The following is an 18,111-nucleotide window of genomic DNA, read 5'->3' as shown; positions in this document are numbered from 1 at the left end:
GATTGTTTAGTGTATTTCAGTTAATAATGATAACCATATTTTAGATATTATGTGAACGGGGTTGAATATAGGCTATTAATGGGCGAATTAACTAGAAGGCGAAATGTTTATAATTATATCGAACATATAAACTTATAAGTAATGGAAAGCTATTAAGTCACAGACTCCTCCCGTTCGCGCATTACAGCAGAGGATGCTTACCAAACCACTTGCCGTTATTACAGTGACTGTCAACATTTCATCGTAACTCGTAACTATTCCCTTTCACTGATTCCAGTTGTTTTGTATACTGTGTTAGTAGTGTGTTTGTTTTAGCTTATGGGCTACAGAAAAATATCAAGTAATTCGACTAGTGCAGGTTGATTATTCATCAAATACGCTCTACTGAAATATTAGGACATTCATGTTGTATGGTTCTCACAGTCTAAGACCAACAAAATCAGGGTAAGTTAAAATTTATTAAACTATGAGTCTATGACTATTATTTTATATTAATATTTATAATAATTTTTAATATTATTGTATGACCAGCATGAAAAACTTCAACTCTTTATAAGGGTTGTTTAAAAAAAATGAAAAAAAAAATAGTATAGGTTCTGAGCACTCCTGCCGTTTTATAAATGCGATTACGTAAACTATTTAAGTAGACAGTCTATTCGCAAATTGCAGCACAGCCGCACAGGGTATTAAACAAAATATATTTCATATATTGTCTGTGCTTACAGTATCAACTACAATATCATTAAAATAATTTTGTAACAATTATCATCAGCTAAATATCATACTTTTATACAATATTTCTGTAAATTAAAAAATAAAATCTTTAAATAACAGTTTTATTATTAAAAAAATATTTAACGTGTGTAAATGTGTTCTCAATCATGTAGGATTACAGAGTTTCTATTCTAATATATCTTCTATTTTTTTTTTATAACAAATATTTGCTTGTAGAACATTCATTTGTTAAATTAGGCAAGGGAAATTATAAATTTATGTCGATGGTATCAAATACCAATTAATTACATATTATGTACTAATATTATGTAGGTACTCTTAAAGTATTTAAAAGAAAACATTACGTAGGTATGATATTTACCTATTCAAATCGTATTCCTCGTTTTATATGTAAAAGTAGTGTTCATAATATAGAGGTTAAACGTTTTTCTTCAAATATTTTTTAAGATGGAACTTACGAGTTACTTTATGGTAAGGAAATATCTATTATTAACAGTAGACCTTACAAAATTATAAAAATAATTCGTATCTTACCAATAGTGAATACAAGTATCTATAAAGTATATAATATATTGGGGGAAATTTACTACCACGCAAACGTCGGAAACTATATGATATTAAAATTCTGATTTCTGAGTTACTATTAAACTTTTGGGTTTTGACTAACATAGGGTAAACATAACTTGTACGCATAAATACATAATTTACTCGTATTTCTAAATTGTAGAATTAGATGTTTTTAATAGCATTGTTAGTTTATTTTTACGCAAGTGTAAATACGTATACGTATAAATGCAGATACTAGATAGGTACACCCTATTATACACTCGATTATATGAAACGTGCCTTATGAGAGGGAAGTATACTCGAAGAACCTTTAGGTATTTATAGTTTCTAGCCTACCAGAAACAAAATATCTATAGAACTATCCATCTACCCCCTTTTGGATGGGATTAATATATTATTAAAAAATAAACACTTCAACATTATTATTAGAAAATATAGCAATAGGGTTGTTTTATAATTTAGTTGAATACTTGAGTCTATAATAATTTTTAAGTTCAACATTTTGTACAATCAATTTTATTTAATGCAGAACAAATAATATATGGCATTTATTTTATGTTTAATATTTTTGAGTCTTTAGATCTTTCTGTAGCAATTAGTAAAATATTTCATATACTTTATACAACCACTGACAACAACAATGAAATAGTAACTTTGAAATCCAGTTATTAAACAATTTTAATAATATAAACGATTTATAAGCATTAGTGCGACAAATACACTCGTTTTTATGTATATTTATGAACAATATTAAATCTTAGAATATTCATAAAACGACTTAGTAGCACCTACACCCTCTAAAATTAGTATTTGTGTTTATTGTTTGTAAATATATGCAAGATCTATCTAAATAATATCAAATACATTATTTGATAATTTAATTTAATAATTTATTACCAATTTAAGTGTAGGTTTATAAGATGTTATGTTATGATAAGTTGGTAGGAGCTAATGTGCTATTTATTCGTATACATTGGAAATTACTTTTTTAAATAATTGGTATTGAAAATAAAATATAACTGACAATAGACAATCGATTTATTGTTATAGTTGAATGCACTATAGGAGGTTTTATTTTGTGAAGGCTAGTATTTTTTAGTTTATCTCAACAATTAGGTACAACTTAAAGATCACCATCACCCTACTGGGAATTTTTTAAAGAGGGCCTTATAATTTTTTCCCAATTATTAATAATTGTTTTCATATAATAATTTATCAAAAATGTATGTAATGTTTATTATAGATTACATAATATTATTATATATAAATAAGTAGGTTAGGTTATTTATTAAAATTGTTACATCAAATTTAATAAAATAAATGAATAACTATATAATATATGTAACTATGATTGTGTACGATTATTTATGTACACATTTAATATTAAATAATTATAAATATAACTAAATATTCGAAAATTATGATCGTATAGTTAATGCGTGGGTGAGCGAGAACACAACCGGTTGATGAGTGATGGCAGAATAGTCAATAGAAAATAGAATGATCACTGAGATTTTTCCAAACTAATTACTATTTTCCTATGGGTGAATATAATGAAAAGGTCAACATTTTATAAGTATACGATTTGTAATTATAGTGTAGTAGATGAAAGTGTAGAAAAACATTAAAAACCTAGAATTATATACGAATTATATATCGTATTAATGTATTATCTTGAACAAACCATTAATAATGCAATGTACCATGTACATAATTAAAGTTTTAGTACATTTATTTGTTACATTAATATATATGTATATATTATTAGTAAATTTTATATTTAATTTGATAAAACGGGTTTTTGAATACCTTCTGTTTATATTTTATATAAATATATATATATTTTTGTACACAGTTATGTAGGATACAACTAAATGAATATCTGCATACGGGTGTCAATAGAGTATAAAATGCCTTTGTCCGAAGTGAGAAGATGTGTAACCATCAAATTTACACTATTATTGATGTTAGCTGCTGTAGCTATAGCTCAATCACCAGATAATAATTCAGTAATTGGCCCAAATAAAGCTAATGGAGGTGCTGTCGCAAAGTTTCGTAAGTATAAAATAATAAAGTTTATAAGTATTTTTTAAACTATGAACTATCAATTTGTTTAATGTTTATAATAACATGTACCTACTAAGCGCGGCTTTTTTATACTATATGCTCATCCACTTTATGAGATTTCGGTTGCAGTTGCATGCGTTATGCATATATAATATATGTATATATATGTATACATAAGTTGACCAATAAATGTGTAAAAATAAAAACATTATATTATATAGGTAACATTAGTATTCATATATATATATATATATATATAAGGATTGGTCAAGTTTTGAGAGCCTTTTTTTATTTTCATAAAAATTGGATGAACATTCTATAAATCGTGCATATAGGTATCGATTTGAAATTTTGATTATTTCTTTAAACTTATATTTTACATATATACGCTAATTTTATAAATTATAGATAGGTACCTACTTAAAATTTTAAACATAATATACTATCAATTATTTACAGACTTTATAAAGTATTTTGAATAATACCCAACTACCTAAATATCCTTTATATTCTATAAAATTGAAAATGTTTTTTAAAATATTATTTTACGGAACGTATAGGTTATAGGTATAACTTAAAGACTCACTACGAATTATAAGACTAGTTAAAACGATATTTTCAATAATATTTAAGGTCCTCAATAAAACTATGTAGAGATAGAAATTATATTAATGGTTCTTAAATGTGTTCTTTTTGAATCTTTTAATAACAATATCTACAACCCTTAAATATTTGAAATATTTTACTTTTTACATACTTTAAGTTTATAGTATTTTCTCAGTAATTTGAAAGAAAATCGTAAAAAGTAAATAATAAGTACAACTATTAACTAATAAAAGCATAGTAAGCATCTGTTTTGTTACTAATAATTGTATCATTGATTTCATGTCTAAAGTTCTTCATTCTTATACTTATTATAATAGTTGGCTTATTGTAGCTGAGTACCAAACTTTATTACATATAATTATACAATATGTACATAACAATTTTTAAATGATATAATTTGAATGAATTAATAATAAAAAAAAAATAAAAGTGTTAAAAATCGATAATTATTAAAAAGGTTTTTGACCGATATAATTACATGTACCTACTTTAGTAAAAAAAAACCGGTAAACTTTCACTAAATGTTCTCGGATTTGTTGATCTGGAAACCTGGTAGACCAGTATCATATTTAATGTATTTCGAGTTGTTATGTCATAATTTGCATTTACAAAAATTAATTTATAGTAGGTACATATGAGATATAATGTAATATATAATTAGCCCGATGTAACAAAACCGCAGGTAGAATGTTAGTTGTTATAAAGTCTTATACATTCTTAACTATAATACACATCAGTGGTGCGCAACTGAGCACAATTCCCTATTTGTTTGCTTTATACACAAAAAACATTCCTTTAACAAAACAAAATGAATGCGAATAATTGGATATACCAATATATCCATATACAAATGTATTATATATTATACATAATTATAATTAATTATTTTATTATTATTCTCAACTAAAAATAGTAAACTAAAATATAAAATTTGAATTGTTAATATTAATTATTAATATATCATACCCTCGAGAAGATGTGTTTTATAATCACATTGATCACCTCAAACATAGCCTAATCAGTAATCTTCAAACTTTTTTCCATCACCATTCCTAGCAACTCTACCAAAATATTAAAATGCCAATGGTGTATTGACTTGCTCATCTAATTAACATATTCATGTCGTAGTTCCTCTAATAGGAGGCCTCTACAATCCGTAATTTATGACAAATTTATGTAATAGACTAGTTTATTCTATAATCAATGGTATTACAACATCAGGAATCTCGTTTCTGCCGTCTGTAAATATTTTCTGACTTTAAGTAGGTCAATGTATATAAGGATGTGTTACATTTAAATTCTATAATAAATCATTGTATATAAAAAACGATTCTAGTTATAGCAGAAGAAAAATGCTACTAGAAACCACACATATTCAGTTTTGTTTTAATGCTTCAAAAGATAAAAAAAAACACGAAATTGTTAATCTTATATTCATCCTTTGTGATATTGTTAAAATTGTTATGCTAAAATATGGTTAGAAATTATTAGAATAAATAATATTATGTCATGATTAGAGCTAGAAATTGTAGAATTTGCATTTTTTTTCTTGTATGCATAATTGCATATAGATAATACATACACACATGTGTTAAATTTTTTACATATTTTTATAAAAATTATAGTTTTTCTTAAAATAGAAGCTTAAAAGATAAATATGACCAAATAACTTATGAAAAAAAAAATTTCAATTGTTATAGTATTGTGATAAGTAGTCAGCGGGTAAATATACATGTTCTTCAGTTATACACATAATCATTAATCAATGATAATCGCCTTACTATTATTATTTCTCTGTTATCAACTGTATGTCTAACGTCTTATGTTCATGTTTTTTATGTTATATAGGTATACCTAGGTAATGTATTTATAGCATTATAGGTGTATATTTATATATATTTAATGGTTGAATTGTATATGAATAAATATATTTTCCACTGTCGATATAGGCAGTCTATATATTTATACTCTATAAAATTTGAGTTATTTTTTTTTTTTTTTTAGTACATTACAAAAAAAAACATTTTGTGCATATTTTGCATTTTTATTTCCTAAGCTCTATAATTATGTTTGGTCTGAGGTTAGTTCATAAAATACTAAGATCCATAATAAACGTTAAATTATTTTTTGTATTTCGATTACCGGGGCCGGTCTAATGTATCTACCAGTGAATTTATAGTCTAACGTATTATCTACTGAAGTTCCGATTATTTGTTTATATTATACCTATATGGTATTTAAAATAGTAATGTTATTTCTAAAATGTTACTCGTTAAACTATAAAATTACCTACAAAAGTGTTCTTTACATCTGATATAAAAATCATAAAATATTTCATTATTTTATTGGATGACATGAATACATGATCACCATTTTTATTTTAGTTGGTGTTCTATAATGGTATAGAGACTAGAGAGTTAGGTACCTCCAGTTAACTTTTATCTTGTATTTGGTCAATGGTCTTCCACAATCAAGTGGTCTTCCACATTATATTGTTCGAGTATGAGCTTCAGTATTTGGGTCCACATTTTTCAATTCATGGTTTGATGAATAAATTTTTGCTTTTTCCAGAGTACTTTATTTTTATTAGATTTATTATCTATTTGGTATTCGTAATTTAATTTTTCACTATTTTTTTAATTTTATATTTTTTAAGCGTTTTACTGTAACTTTCACAGATTAAATCGAGTTGAGTTTACAATACGTAATAGTTTAGAATTGATCTTTATTTATCTTGCTTATTTACTAATAAATCCTTACAAATATTTTAATATAAATCAAAATTAATGTTTTTATTCTAAAAATTTGACAATGATTATAGAATATATCTAAAGTTGTGCACCTAATCATTATTCATTATTAGAGTTAGGATGTTGATGACTTGCATTTTTTTCTTTTGATTCTATACAATGCTAAAAAATTGTTTCATGTTCCCTTGATTCAGAATATTCTAATTTTATTTTGCATTTTTTTGTTTTTAACGTCATTTTTCAACATTTTTAAGTCATTTTTTGTAGTTTTTGTACAATGTGGGGACATTTTTCTCAAATTCTATTTGTATAATATTCAAAAAAATGATTTTAATATTATTATTGTGGGGTTTTTGTTGTGATTAAATTTATGGCGGACCGATAAGATTTACTGTTTGAGTGTTATGGATAAAACTAGTGATCTTTCAGACATACACCGTCACACCGATCATACACGCTTATCGAGTATTATATTTATAAATTGTGTGGAATAAATGTATATTATTGTTTATTAATATTATAATTCACATTTTAAATAACCTAACCTTATTATCACACTCATATCTCTATAATAAAAATTATTATTTATAAATACATTTTTTTCACTTATTTAATTAGATTTTTTAGATACTTTTTTAAGTTCGTTATTTTGAAGTGTTTAGCGCATTTTTGCATATTTTTTTTTAGGGAATTTTTGTATGTTTTTAGGTCATCAACGTCCTAACTCTAGGCTATCAACAATATCAACAACAAAAACGGTCAACGTATTTACTTGCTATAAAAAATAGGTAACAGCGGTAATACATTATAGAAAAATATATAGAGATAGGTTATATTGGTTACAAAATTGTATTCTTTCACAAATTATGATTATTGTTCTATATTATAGTTTATGTTATTAGGTATACTCGTCATTTGTATTTATAAGTATTATTAAATATTTTCAAAGTAAACGTAGTATTTAATTATAATTGATTAAATAGAGATAACAAATACCTAATTATTAGACAAAAGTAAATATGTTCTTAATTTTTAACATTTTGGAACTTGGTAGCTGCCAACTGAGTTTCTAAAATTAAACTAAGTGTCTAAGTTCCTTCTTCTCTAATAAATGTGCTGGAAATATTTTAGGGATCCTGATCTCTAGCGACTAACCTCTAGGCATATAATATTTTTGCTTTTTAGTGTAGGTTTATTCTGCTATAGTGTTATATGCTTATATATTATATATGTTCTTGAAAAAAATTGGAATCATCGGTCACCTGGTCGGGCTGGTCGTAAGGTGGACAATGGACATATTACAACTATATTTTATAAATAATACAGTCTGGTTTTAATATACCATGAGTCCGTGAAGGTTAGAGTAAAAACGTACAATAAAAAATATCTTCATCTAATTCTTAAAAGTATTTTAATTTGTTTGGAGTGTTTGGACCCATCCTTCCTCATACGAAATTCATCCCTGGTACCCAAATACCTTACAGACTACAAAGTATTTTTTAGAAAACATGCCAAAAAATAAAAATGTCAACCAAAACTTGGTGTGTAAATATTTTCTTAACTTAAAAGATATAGTTCAACACAATCTTAATAAAATGTATTCAAACTCATTTTGTTTTTTTCCCGTGATTGGCATTATAGGAAAATATAAATATTATAAATATAATTGAAAATTGTCGATTTACGTAAAAATATTATGTGTTACGTGTATCTGTATATTTACTTACCATTCGACAACCGACAAGTAATCTTGAATCTTTCCAATAATACTTTAGTATATAATTTAATTATAATATATTATTTGTATCTACTAATGATAAGCGTGCGCTTAACAGGAGATAATACTACAATAGCTTGTGGTTCCAGGGATCTGGGCTTCTGGATTTTTTCCAGCTCTGGTGGCCTTGAGGTGAGACAGTGATCTTTAAAATTAATTCTCACACAAAATCATGGATGTGGTTATATAAAACTATATTATATAAATATATAATATATATTGATTCATACAATTATAGGTTTAAACATAAAAATATCACAACGGTTTTCAGTCTTTTTTAAAAATAATAAAAATGTTTTGACGTTTAAATATAATTGTATTTGTAGATATGTGGTATTCACTATTCAGGTTTAAGTCTGATTTGACTGGCTTGAAGATGCGATATGTAATTGATACTATTGCGCAGCCATTATTTTACAGCACAAATCAGTAACCATTGCTGAAGCTATCTTAACATTAACAAATATAAAATTATTTATAATAACACGATATTATTTTAGTATTTTATTCAGTGGCATGTTTAAGAGGGGGGCCTAGTAGACAAGTGCCCAACCCCCTTTTTTTTATAAGTACTAGACTAGTATTAAGTCCGATGCCCAATGAAAAATGAAAATATGATTTATAGTAAGAAAAAAAATTGTTTTGATTAGGTTAGATATTTCAATAAAAATGTAAGATTTGAATATTTAAAGAGTTTGTTTTAATAAAAGGTAAACTATTATAAAAATATTAAAATTTGTCATTTAGAATGAAAATACTAAAACTTAAATAGATCAAATTATGATATGAGGAGCGGGTGGTAAAACCATTCTGAACTTAACTTTTGTGGCCCATCCACAAAAAAAGTTCTGGACATACCACTGATTTTATTTGTATATGCATGTTAAAAAAAATATTAAATGCTTTGATTACAAAACCCGGAAGCGGAAAACCTCGCAAAGGAGTTAGTTATAACTATAGTTGCCTGCCCCGTGCGTATGCGTTTATGAGTTTCAATAATAATAATAATAAAAGTAATATCAAAAGAAAGATAAAAATAATAATGATATAATAACAGAAGTTTGTCACGTCCGAGCCATTGGCTATACGGAAGTGAGAGTTTAATATGAAGTATTAAACAAATTAATTAAAAGTTATAAATATGAGTAAATTGAATACTAATAATACCTACTATAAAGTTATGAATAACAACTAGACAATATAAACTGTTCAATTAAATAACCTATTATTAAATTATGTTTCCATTTATTCGCAGGTAAATATTTTTCTCAGTGCAAAACACATACAATCGAATTTGACGAATGCTTAAAGAATGCAATCAATAACGTCAGACCATACTTTACAACAGGTATTTTATATTATATTTTTATATTTTACATAATTATTCCATTTATATTATACAACTGTATATTGTTTATTGTGAGAAATTTCCAAATTTTATATTCATCAGTATACATATGTTGTTGGTTTGGTTTTATTACAATTATGAAGTGCGAATTGCTTAACGAATACATTATATATTTTATATATATTTTATATTTTTATACCTACCGATTTATTAAACCGTAAAAACATTACTTTCATAAGTTACGTGTAGGTAGGTAATTTAGTTCCAAAGACTAATTTGTAATAGTAATGCATCATTAATAATTTGTATTAATGGCTTTAATTATACAATATATAATACAAGTGAACCTGTTGAAGATGATATCTGTCTGACAGTCTATTAAATAGATTCTATTTTATCTATACTACCTATTATAGCATATCCTATATAGGTATCAGCATTAATGCGTAGGGTTGTTGTGACATATACAGAAACTTTCAACTAGGGTTTTGTATCAAAAAAATTTACACATATCATATGTGACATAAATACATAATGCTTATGTCTATGTGTTATACAAAAAATTCATGTTTTTATGTAGCAAAAATAAGTTTAGACAATATTTAGACATACACTGTTTTGAAACTACCTTTAATATTTATAATAGGATTTTAAGACTTAAGATTCTGTAGACGTTTTATACATTCCTAGTTCTTACCTATAATATTATACATTATAGTATATCATTATATCAATGCATTAAACAAAAAAATAATATGATACAATAATTTACAATAAAAAAAAGGTTCTTATTTAGTTATTTGTTAAAAAAAAAAAAAACTTTTATCGACATTGGACATCATTCGTCTTTACAAAATCTAAGTATTTGATAATATAATTTAAAGTACCTATACTTATAGTTAAATTTTTCCAAAAATCAAAATTTGAATAGATTCTTTACAAAAGAAAAAAAATGAGGAGTAACGTACCAGAGTATCCTGCAGTATATACATTAATATATGACGTAATGAGTATACGTACACTCTACACTCTACAGTATATCGTATATGTTAGTGGTACCTACATTTAGAGGCATTTATTTTCTTATTATATTATACATTTTAATAACTCGGAAACCACTCGTTCAAGTTTTAATAAGTTTTAAATATATAAAATATTTTAAAAAATATCTGCTTAACAATTCACAGAAAAGAGGGGGTTTCCATTTGAAAAACATAACTTTGTATTATGCCATATGATCATCCTTTAGTGGTACGAAAATATCAAATTTTATTGAGTGTATTTACAAATACCAAAAATCAGATTTTAAACAGTTTCGTTACTGAAAAAAAACTGGAGAGGGTGTCCTTGATGAATCGTTTCAATCGGCGCATCTCAAACGGCTCCCATCCATTGTTTGCTTATTCCAAAACGGCTCCCATCGAAAAAAAATTTACAAACAGGTAAATTCCCAAACTGCTAACGGTAATACCGGTATACCAATTTGAGCTCTTCTAAGTCTCTAGTATAAGTATAAGTAAATGAATTTTACGATTTTTTTATTTTAAAAACAATAATTATCAATTTTGTTATCTATTTAGTATATTGAATAAATTATGCATGTTAATTGTTATTATTTTTATTTTTTTTTACCGTAACACGTAAGACGTAGATATTACCGGTAAATATCGTATTTTTAATTTTAAAATGTATAAAACTCAATACCGAAAATATAAGACATATTGATAATATCGAAAATATTATAATATACCCCCCTCGGTCACCATCATATGTAATAAACACTAACTACGAATTAGATAAAATTTGTTTAAAATGTTACCTATATCGTATTCTTTATCCAGTAATCAAATTGCTATAATAATTGCTATAATATGTGTATAATGTGTTAAAATGTTATACGTGGCATATGTATCTAATTGAATACATAAATATATTTATAAATAATAACTTATAATATCTATAGACACTTGAAGTTTTATTAATTTATATTAGTACATTACTTAATTAATACTTATGCATATATTTATTAGATATTTATTATTAATAAGAATAGATACACTTTTTTTCGGTGGAGTATAGATTATACTGATTATAGGTAAGTATGTATTTTTTTTTATTTAACCTAAAAAGAAAATGCCAATCAACTATAAACATATTTGTCTAATGCTTCTATAGAAATCATTTTATTTATATACATTTTTCCAAACTAAAAATGTTTATTGAAAATATATTGGTTTTTTATTCGCTCAAGAAAAAAAAAAACGTATACCTATACTTTATAAAAACGCATCAAATAAGTACCTACATTTCATCAATAGAACTTTTAAAAAACCATATAATGATTATAAATTAGTATTTATAATACTTTATTTAGTGATTTTATCGTTTCAATTATTTATGTGTGATTAAAAAGTAAGCTTGTTACTTTTTTCAGTATTCAAGTAGGTAAGTAACAATAAGATTGTAGGTAATTTTTTTTAAGTATCTTATTTATCAAACTAACACTATAACTTCACGGTCTACGCGTATATATGTTAGCCTGTTGGCTGTTAGCGGTAATGTATGATACTATGATGTAATACGTTATTTTATTAATTAACTAGTTATTCTATAAAATTCCTAAATATGCTCGTTAATATATAAATTACATTGTTTTACTAGTTATTACATAGAATACCAGTTGGGTCTTCGCTAATACATGAAATGTATAGTTATCATTAGGTATTAGGTAGATAACTGGGACTGGAGTCTGAATTAGATAACATGAGTGACATCCCACAAGAAGATATTTGTCTTCGAAAGGCATCCGAATCTTAATCACTAGGTAATGGCTAAGGGTTTTTCTAATGCACATGTCAACCTAAAAGTGCACCATAAAAGTATAAAACGGTGCATATGTTAAAAAAAAAGGTACTTCGTTATCGTAACTGAAAATGCTATCCAAAAAGTTCGTGTACTAATTAATTGTAACTTGTAAAAATTGTAATAATAATAATTTAATAATTCTAATAAATTGACAGTGCAAATCAGAATTGACTTTTTAAAAATGAATATTTATCCTATAAATAGATTCAAAAATAGTTTTAAATACATTAACTAAACCGTTATTGTTAGTTAATAATATATCTAGTTAGTATTTAGAATAATTAGTTGAAGTATGTTTTTATGGATTCATTCAATACATTAACTTCTTTCTGCATACTGTACCAAAAATAAAACAGATTAGTTTTTCGTTGTTTCTATTGTTTAAAATAAAGTTACAACGTTATTACTGCATATACGGCCAGATAAAAAATAAACGACTGAAAATATTATTATTTACTTATGTAGAGTGAAAAACTACTCACTTTATGTTATCAAAACAATAACAATTTGATACTATGATACTATGATCTTCATAGGCGCAACTAGAGCTCTATTTCTGGGTAGGCTAAATTTATATCAGCAACCCAGGGGGATTTGCCTCTATACCACTAGTATTGATAACATATAAAACTGGGTGGGCTAAGCCCACCCAAGCCCTCCCCCCCTAGTTGCATCTATGCCGATCTTAAGTAAAAAAAATACTACCTTGTAGTACTTTTTGTTCGGGATATTTTAAAAAAAAATATAGATTTTTAAGTATAATACTTATTGAAATATATCATAAACTAATTTCACTTAAATATTTTTTAAATATTTTTCTTATCATCCTGGTGTTTTTGTTTACATTAAGTACATTTTTTTCGAAAAAAAAATAAAAATTCATGCAGAACTTTAACTGAAAGTATCCGTAATTCTATAAAATAACTCGTTATTTTATAGAATTACAAAATTCCATACATTAACGTTAACTTTACACAGACACACAGTAATACTGAAGATTGAATCATACGTATCAATATATGTCATGTACAATAATACGTTATACCTACACTACAAATTGGTACATTCGATTTCTTAAGTTATGATGAAATCATTGAAATCAGCGGAAAGTGATTTCATTAGGTATTCTTTACTCTCTTTACTTCACAATAACTTTTAAACACTGTCATTATATATAATATATACAATGCTTTTTAGGTACATTTATAAGATTTATACAAATATTAAATAATGTAAATAAATTTGGTTTAGGTGTACCAGAACTAGGAATTCCTCCGTTTGATCCATTTTTTGCCAATGAAGTTAAACAAAGTAAAGGAGCTGGTTTATTGGGTTATAAGTTAACTATACATAATGTTACTGAAAGCGGATGGAGACTTTCGGAAATTAGAAAAATCAAGTAAACTATTGTTTTGTAACAGAGTAAAAAAAATGGCAATATAAATACATTTTTTTTAATGTTTGTGTTTTAGAACTAACTTCAATACAAATACAATTAAACTTACACATTATTTCCCTGAGAAATATTTAGAAGGTTACTATGAGGCAGAGAATACTATACTGCGACCTGGAGTTACAACAGTTGGCCAATTCAATTTAACTTTATGTAAGATCATTTTTATAATCAATTGTTAATAACTGCAATATTTCGTAACAGATCCTTGATAAATATATATATATTTTAATGCACGTATTATGTCAATTTAAATAAGAAATAATACATCGTTCTTTGTCTCTTAAATAATTTGTGTATAGACGATTATATTCAAACAATGACAATAAGCAAACCAAAAAATACAAATCAAATTAAAGTATCTGTGCAGCTCGAAGAAATTGGAAATATGTCTCTGCATATAAGCAATCTTTTGCGTGGAAGGGTTATCGTTGGTAAGTTTTTCGATACCTACCTACTTATTACATCAACATTATTAATGTTATTATTTTAAGTTTTAATTTATCTAATAATTAATTACATTATCTATATAAAAATTAAATCATGTTAAAATTGTTAATTCCGCAATATAACTACAGATTAATTTTTTATCTATATTTTACACTCAGTCGATATTTACGTTTTGACTGTTTGGAGCTTTAGTATAATTTAGGGCAAGAACAACGATTTCGCGTATCTATAAACGGTGTATTCTCACTTAATCTATATCGTCTCCATACAAATATTTGTAGTAGGTAGTTACTAGTCAGACTTTTAGAGGTTTTCCATTTTAATTTTTCACTTATAATACATAACTAATAATTTAATCATAAAAATCTTAATTTTTGACTAATTGAAGTAAGTACTTTGGATGTTTATATAGTCATATAGGCAATGGCCAATAGGTTTTATTTAAAATAGAACTAATTATTTAAGTTATGGACGTTATGGTTTTTTGCAATTTTGTGAAATTATTTAACAAATTACTTGACTTATTTGTATTTCCATGATTTATTTTAAATTTTATAACTACTTTTTTTTGAAGGTATACTCAATTTGTATATGTATCTACCTACAAATATATTATGGTAAAAAATATGACATACTTGAAAAAATTTAATAGTTATCTACTAGCAAAGTTTTATAGGTTGGTACTTTATTTTTTTCTTAAATATATTATTTATAGGTACTAGCTAGGTACCTGATATTATACCTACTTCTCAACTATTCTATATGCAATATTTATATATTTTTAAATAATTATCTTAATAAATAATTTGTTACATATATGATATATCTAAAAAATTATTTGCAGCAATCAATAATAATTATTATGTCTTTTGTTTAAAATTAAAAAATTATTCGCTTTTAAACTTAAAAGTACAGACCTTTTTTAAAATTAACTATGCAATTCCGTCAATCAAGTATGGAAATAATATGAAACAAAGAAAAAAAATGTTTATTCGTTTGTTAAGTTTATATTAAAATGTATAGGTACCTACATAGGCACCAAGTACATGGGAGCTCGGGTGCTTGAGCACCCATTGAAAATATTTATAGGTATAGGTAGTGAGAAGGGAAAAGCCCCTCACGATTACTTGACATTGGTATGAGCACCCAATAGATTTTTTAAAACCTGGCACCTATGGGTATCTAAGTATCTTCATTTATAGGTAGTAGGTACCTATCTAATACCTGTATCTTAAAAAATATCTATATCTTAATGAAAAAAAAACGACTTAGGTTAACTATATCTATTTATACTAAAAAATACATTTTGTTATTCACTGGACCGAACAATGAACAATAATAATTTCAAAAACATTTTTCAATATCGTACCTATTTCATAATTCCTCCCTCTCAATTGATATAATTTATAATTAACTTTTTTTTTTTTACAGAAAACGTGTTGGACAGATTAATAAACGCCTCATGGAGAGTTGGTTTGCCAGTTGTAAAACCACTTATAAACGACCTTGTTGCTTCAGCTTTTACTAAAATTTGGAATGATATTTTTAATGATTTTGATTTTAGTTATTTACTACCATAAATTATTTACAGGTCGATTTTATTTCACCTTTATAATTTTGCCATTATAACAACACATAGTCTTAAATAGAAACTTATAAGGTTTCTGAGAACGTCGTACTCGGATGTATGTCTCCGTCTTATTAATATATATCATTCCAAATTTTGCGTTACAACAAAATTTTAATTTTAAAGTGAGTTACAGCTATGTAAAATATCAAAACTTTAAAATTCTCATGAAGTCATAACTCACTTTAAAATAAAATATCAATTAAAGCCGTGATGGACTAGATATTATTCTTACTATTCAATTTTATAATAGGTAAATTTAGTATTTACTCTAATAAATAAGCTATAATATCATAAATCATAATATATAAAAATATTAAATGGTTCGGCTAAACACAAATTTGACATGTTATCCGTTAATGAGACGGAGACAAACATATAAGCGGGTACGATGCCCTCTCCAACTAAAATTATTTTCATCAATCATTGTTTCATTTCGAAATGTTATCATTTTATTTATTATAATAATCATATTATCTACTGTTTAATGTTTTGTTATGGAAAGTTTTTTTTATTTATTTAGTTTTAATTTTTATTCGTAAATAATATCAGTATAATTATTATCTATTATAATACAAAGGTTTAACATAAGCACTCAATTTTATTTTATACTTATTTTTGCCTGATGTTATATTTTCATTGACGTGATGTACATTCTATACAGTATTAAAATATTGGTAACCAATAAAATATAAATATTATGTAAACATGCTATGAATCAATTTTTATACAAATATATAATAAAATACGTCCGTACCAAAAGACTGTTACATAATGCCCGCTTGCGTATATGCTTAGACCTTAGACTTATTTTATCAAAAATTTTAACATATATACTATATATATATACTTATGGTCTATGCCTCTATGGATTCAGTGCCGGCCCGAGGTATTATGGCGCCACGGGAAAATGTTAATAAGGCGCCCTTAAAAATATAGTTTATATAAAATTTTTATTATTTTACACAATTTATTATTGTAGATGAATATATTATTATTATTACATACTGATATTATTTAAAAAAAAATTTTTATTATATAAAAAAGTCATGAGTTTTTACAATTTTTTGAGCACCTTCAAATGCGCTTTCGGTGCCCCTATTCTGGAGGAACCCCGGGTGATCGCCTGGTTTGCTTATCTTGGGCCGCCACTGTAACCAGCTCTGAGACTGAAAAAAAATCTATCTAATGCTAATAAAATCGAAATGTTCCAAAATATAGTTCTTCGGCGTCTCTCCAACGCCCCACCATATACTTATATTATCTTCAACCAGAAACCAAACATTACTTAACGATTTTAATATGAAAACTATCGACGATGAAGCACGCCTTTTTTATATGTATTCTTTCACATTTCACAAGCGATTACAAAAATCATTCCAACTCCCTTAAAAAAGATCTATTCATTTCAATACTACCAAGAAATTGAGGAAATTATCATCACAGGTTAAAAAGAAAGAGGTGTCCGGTCTTGATTTACTACAAACCCAAATCCCTAATAATAATTGCTAAAAATAAACAATACTTAAAAAAAATAAATCAAGATAAGTGTCGCTAATGTGTGACTGCTTAATTAATCCCTTCGTGTCAACTATACCATCCTTAACATTTAAGCTTATTGTGCATCTAATATATAGATTGTTTATTTCAAATAAATATGTATATATTTTCAAAAGTTACACGCATATTGGGCTATAAATATTAAAATATGTGATAAAATATTGAAGGATAAATTCTAAATGTGTGTAATAACTAATAGTAGGAAGATATACATTCGTTGTCACCGCGCAATAAATATTTTTGATATCTCCGGATAAGGAATTATTATTTATTTTAAAAAGCCTCTACAGTCTAAGTCTAAACTAT

General features: G+C 25.7%; 1 protein-coding gene across 2 annotated transcripts; it reads left to right on the top strand.

Annotated features, from left to right (window-relative positions):
• Positions 1 to 102: 102 nt before the first annotated feature.
• LOC132930901 (uncharacterized) lies at positions 103 to 16,844 on the top strand. Of its 2 annotated transcripts, XM_060997009.1 has the most exons (8): positions 103 to 250; positions 316 to 444; positions 3,158 to 3,357; positions 9,758 to 9,850; positions 13,967 to 14,114; positions 14,188 to 14,321; positions 14,471 to 14,602; positions 16,050 to 16,844. In XM_060997009.1, the coding sequence occupies exons 3-8, from the start codon at positions 3,177 to 3,179 to the stop codon at positions 16,196 to 16,198; spliced, it is 837 nt and encodes a 278-aa protein (XP_060852992.1). In that variant the 5' UTR covers positions 103 to 250; positions 316 to 444; positions 3,158 to 3,176; the 3' UTR covers positions 16,199 to 16,844. The 2 variants fall into 2 exon arrangements, with proteins under 2 accessions (XP_060852992.1, XP_060852991.1); XM_060997008.1 differs by lacking the exon at positions 103 to 250 and having other exon boundaries at positions 259 to 444.
• Positions 16,845 to 18,111: the final 1,267 nt, after the last annotated feature.

The sequence above is a fragment of the Rhopalosiphum padi genome, chromosome 4 (genome assembly GCF_020882245.1).
Source record: "Rhopalosiphum padi isolate XX-2018 chromosome 4, ASM2088224v1, whole genome shotgun sequence".
NCBI classification, from domain to species: Eukaryota; Metazoa; Arthropoda; class Insecta; order Hemiptera; family Aphididae; genus Rhopalosiphum; species Rhopalosiphum padi.
This window is presented reverse-complemented; position numbering and strand designations above follow the sequence as displayed.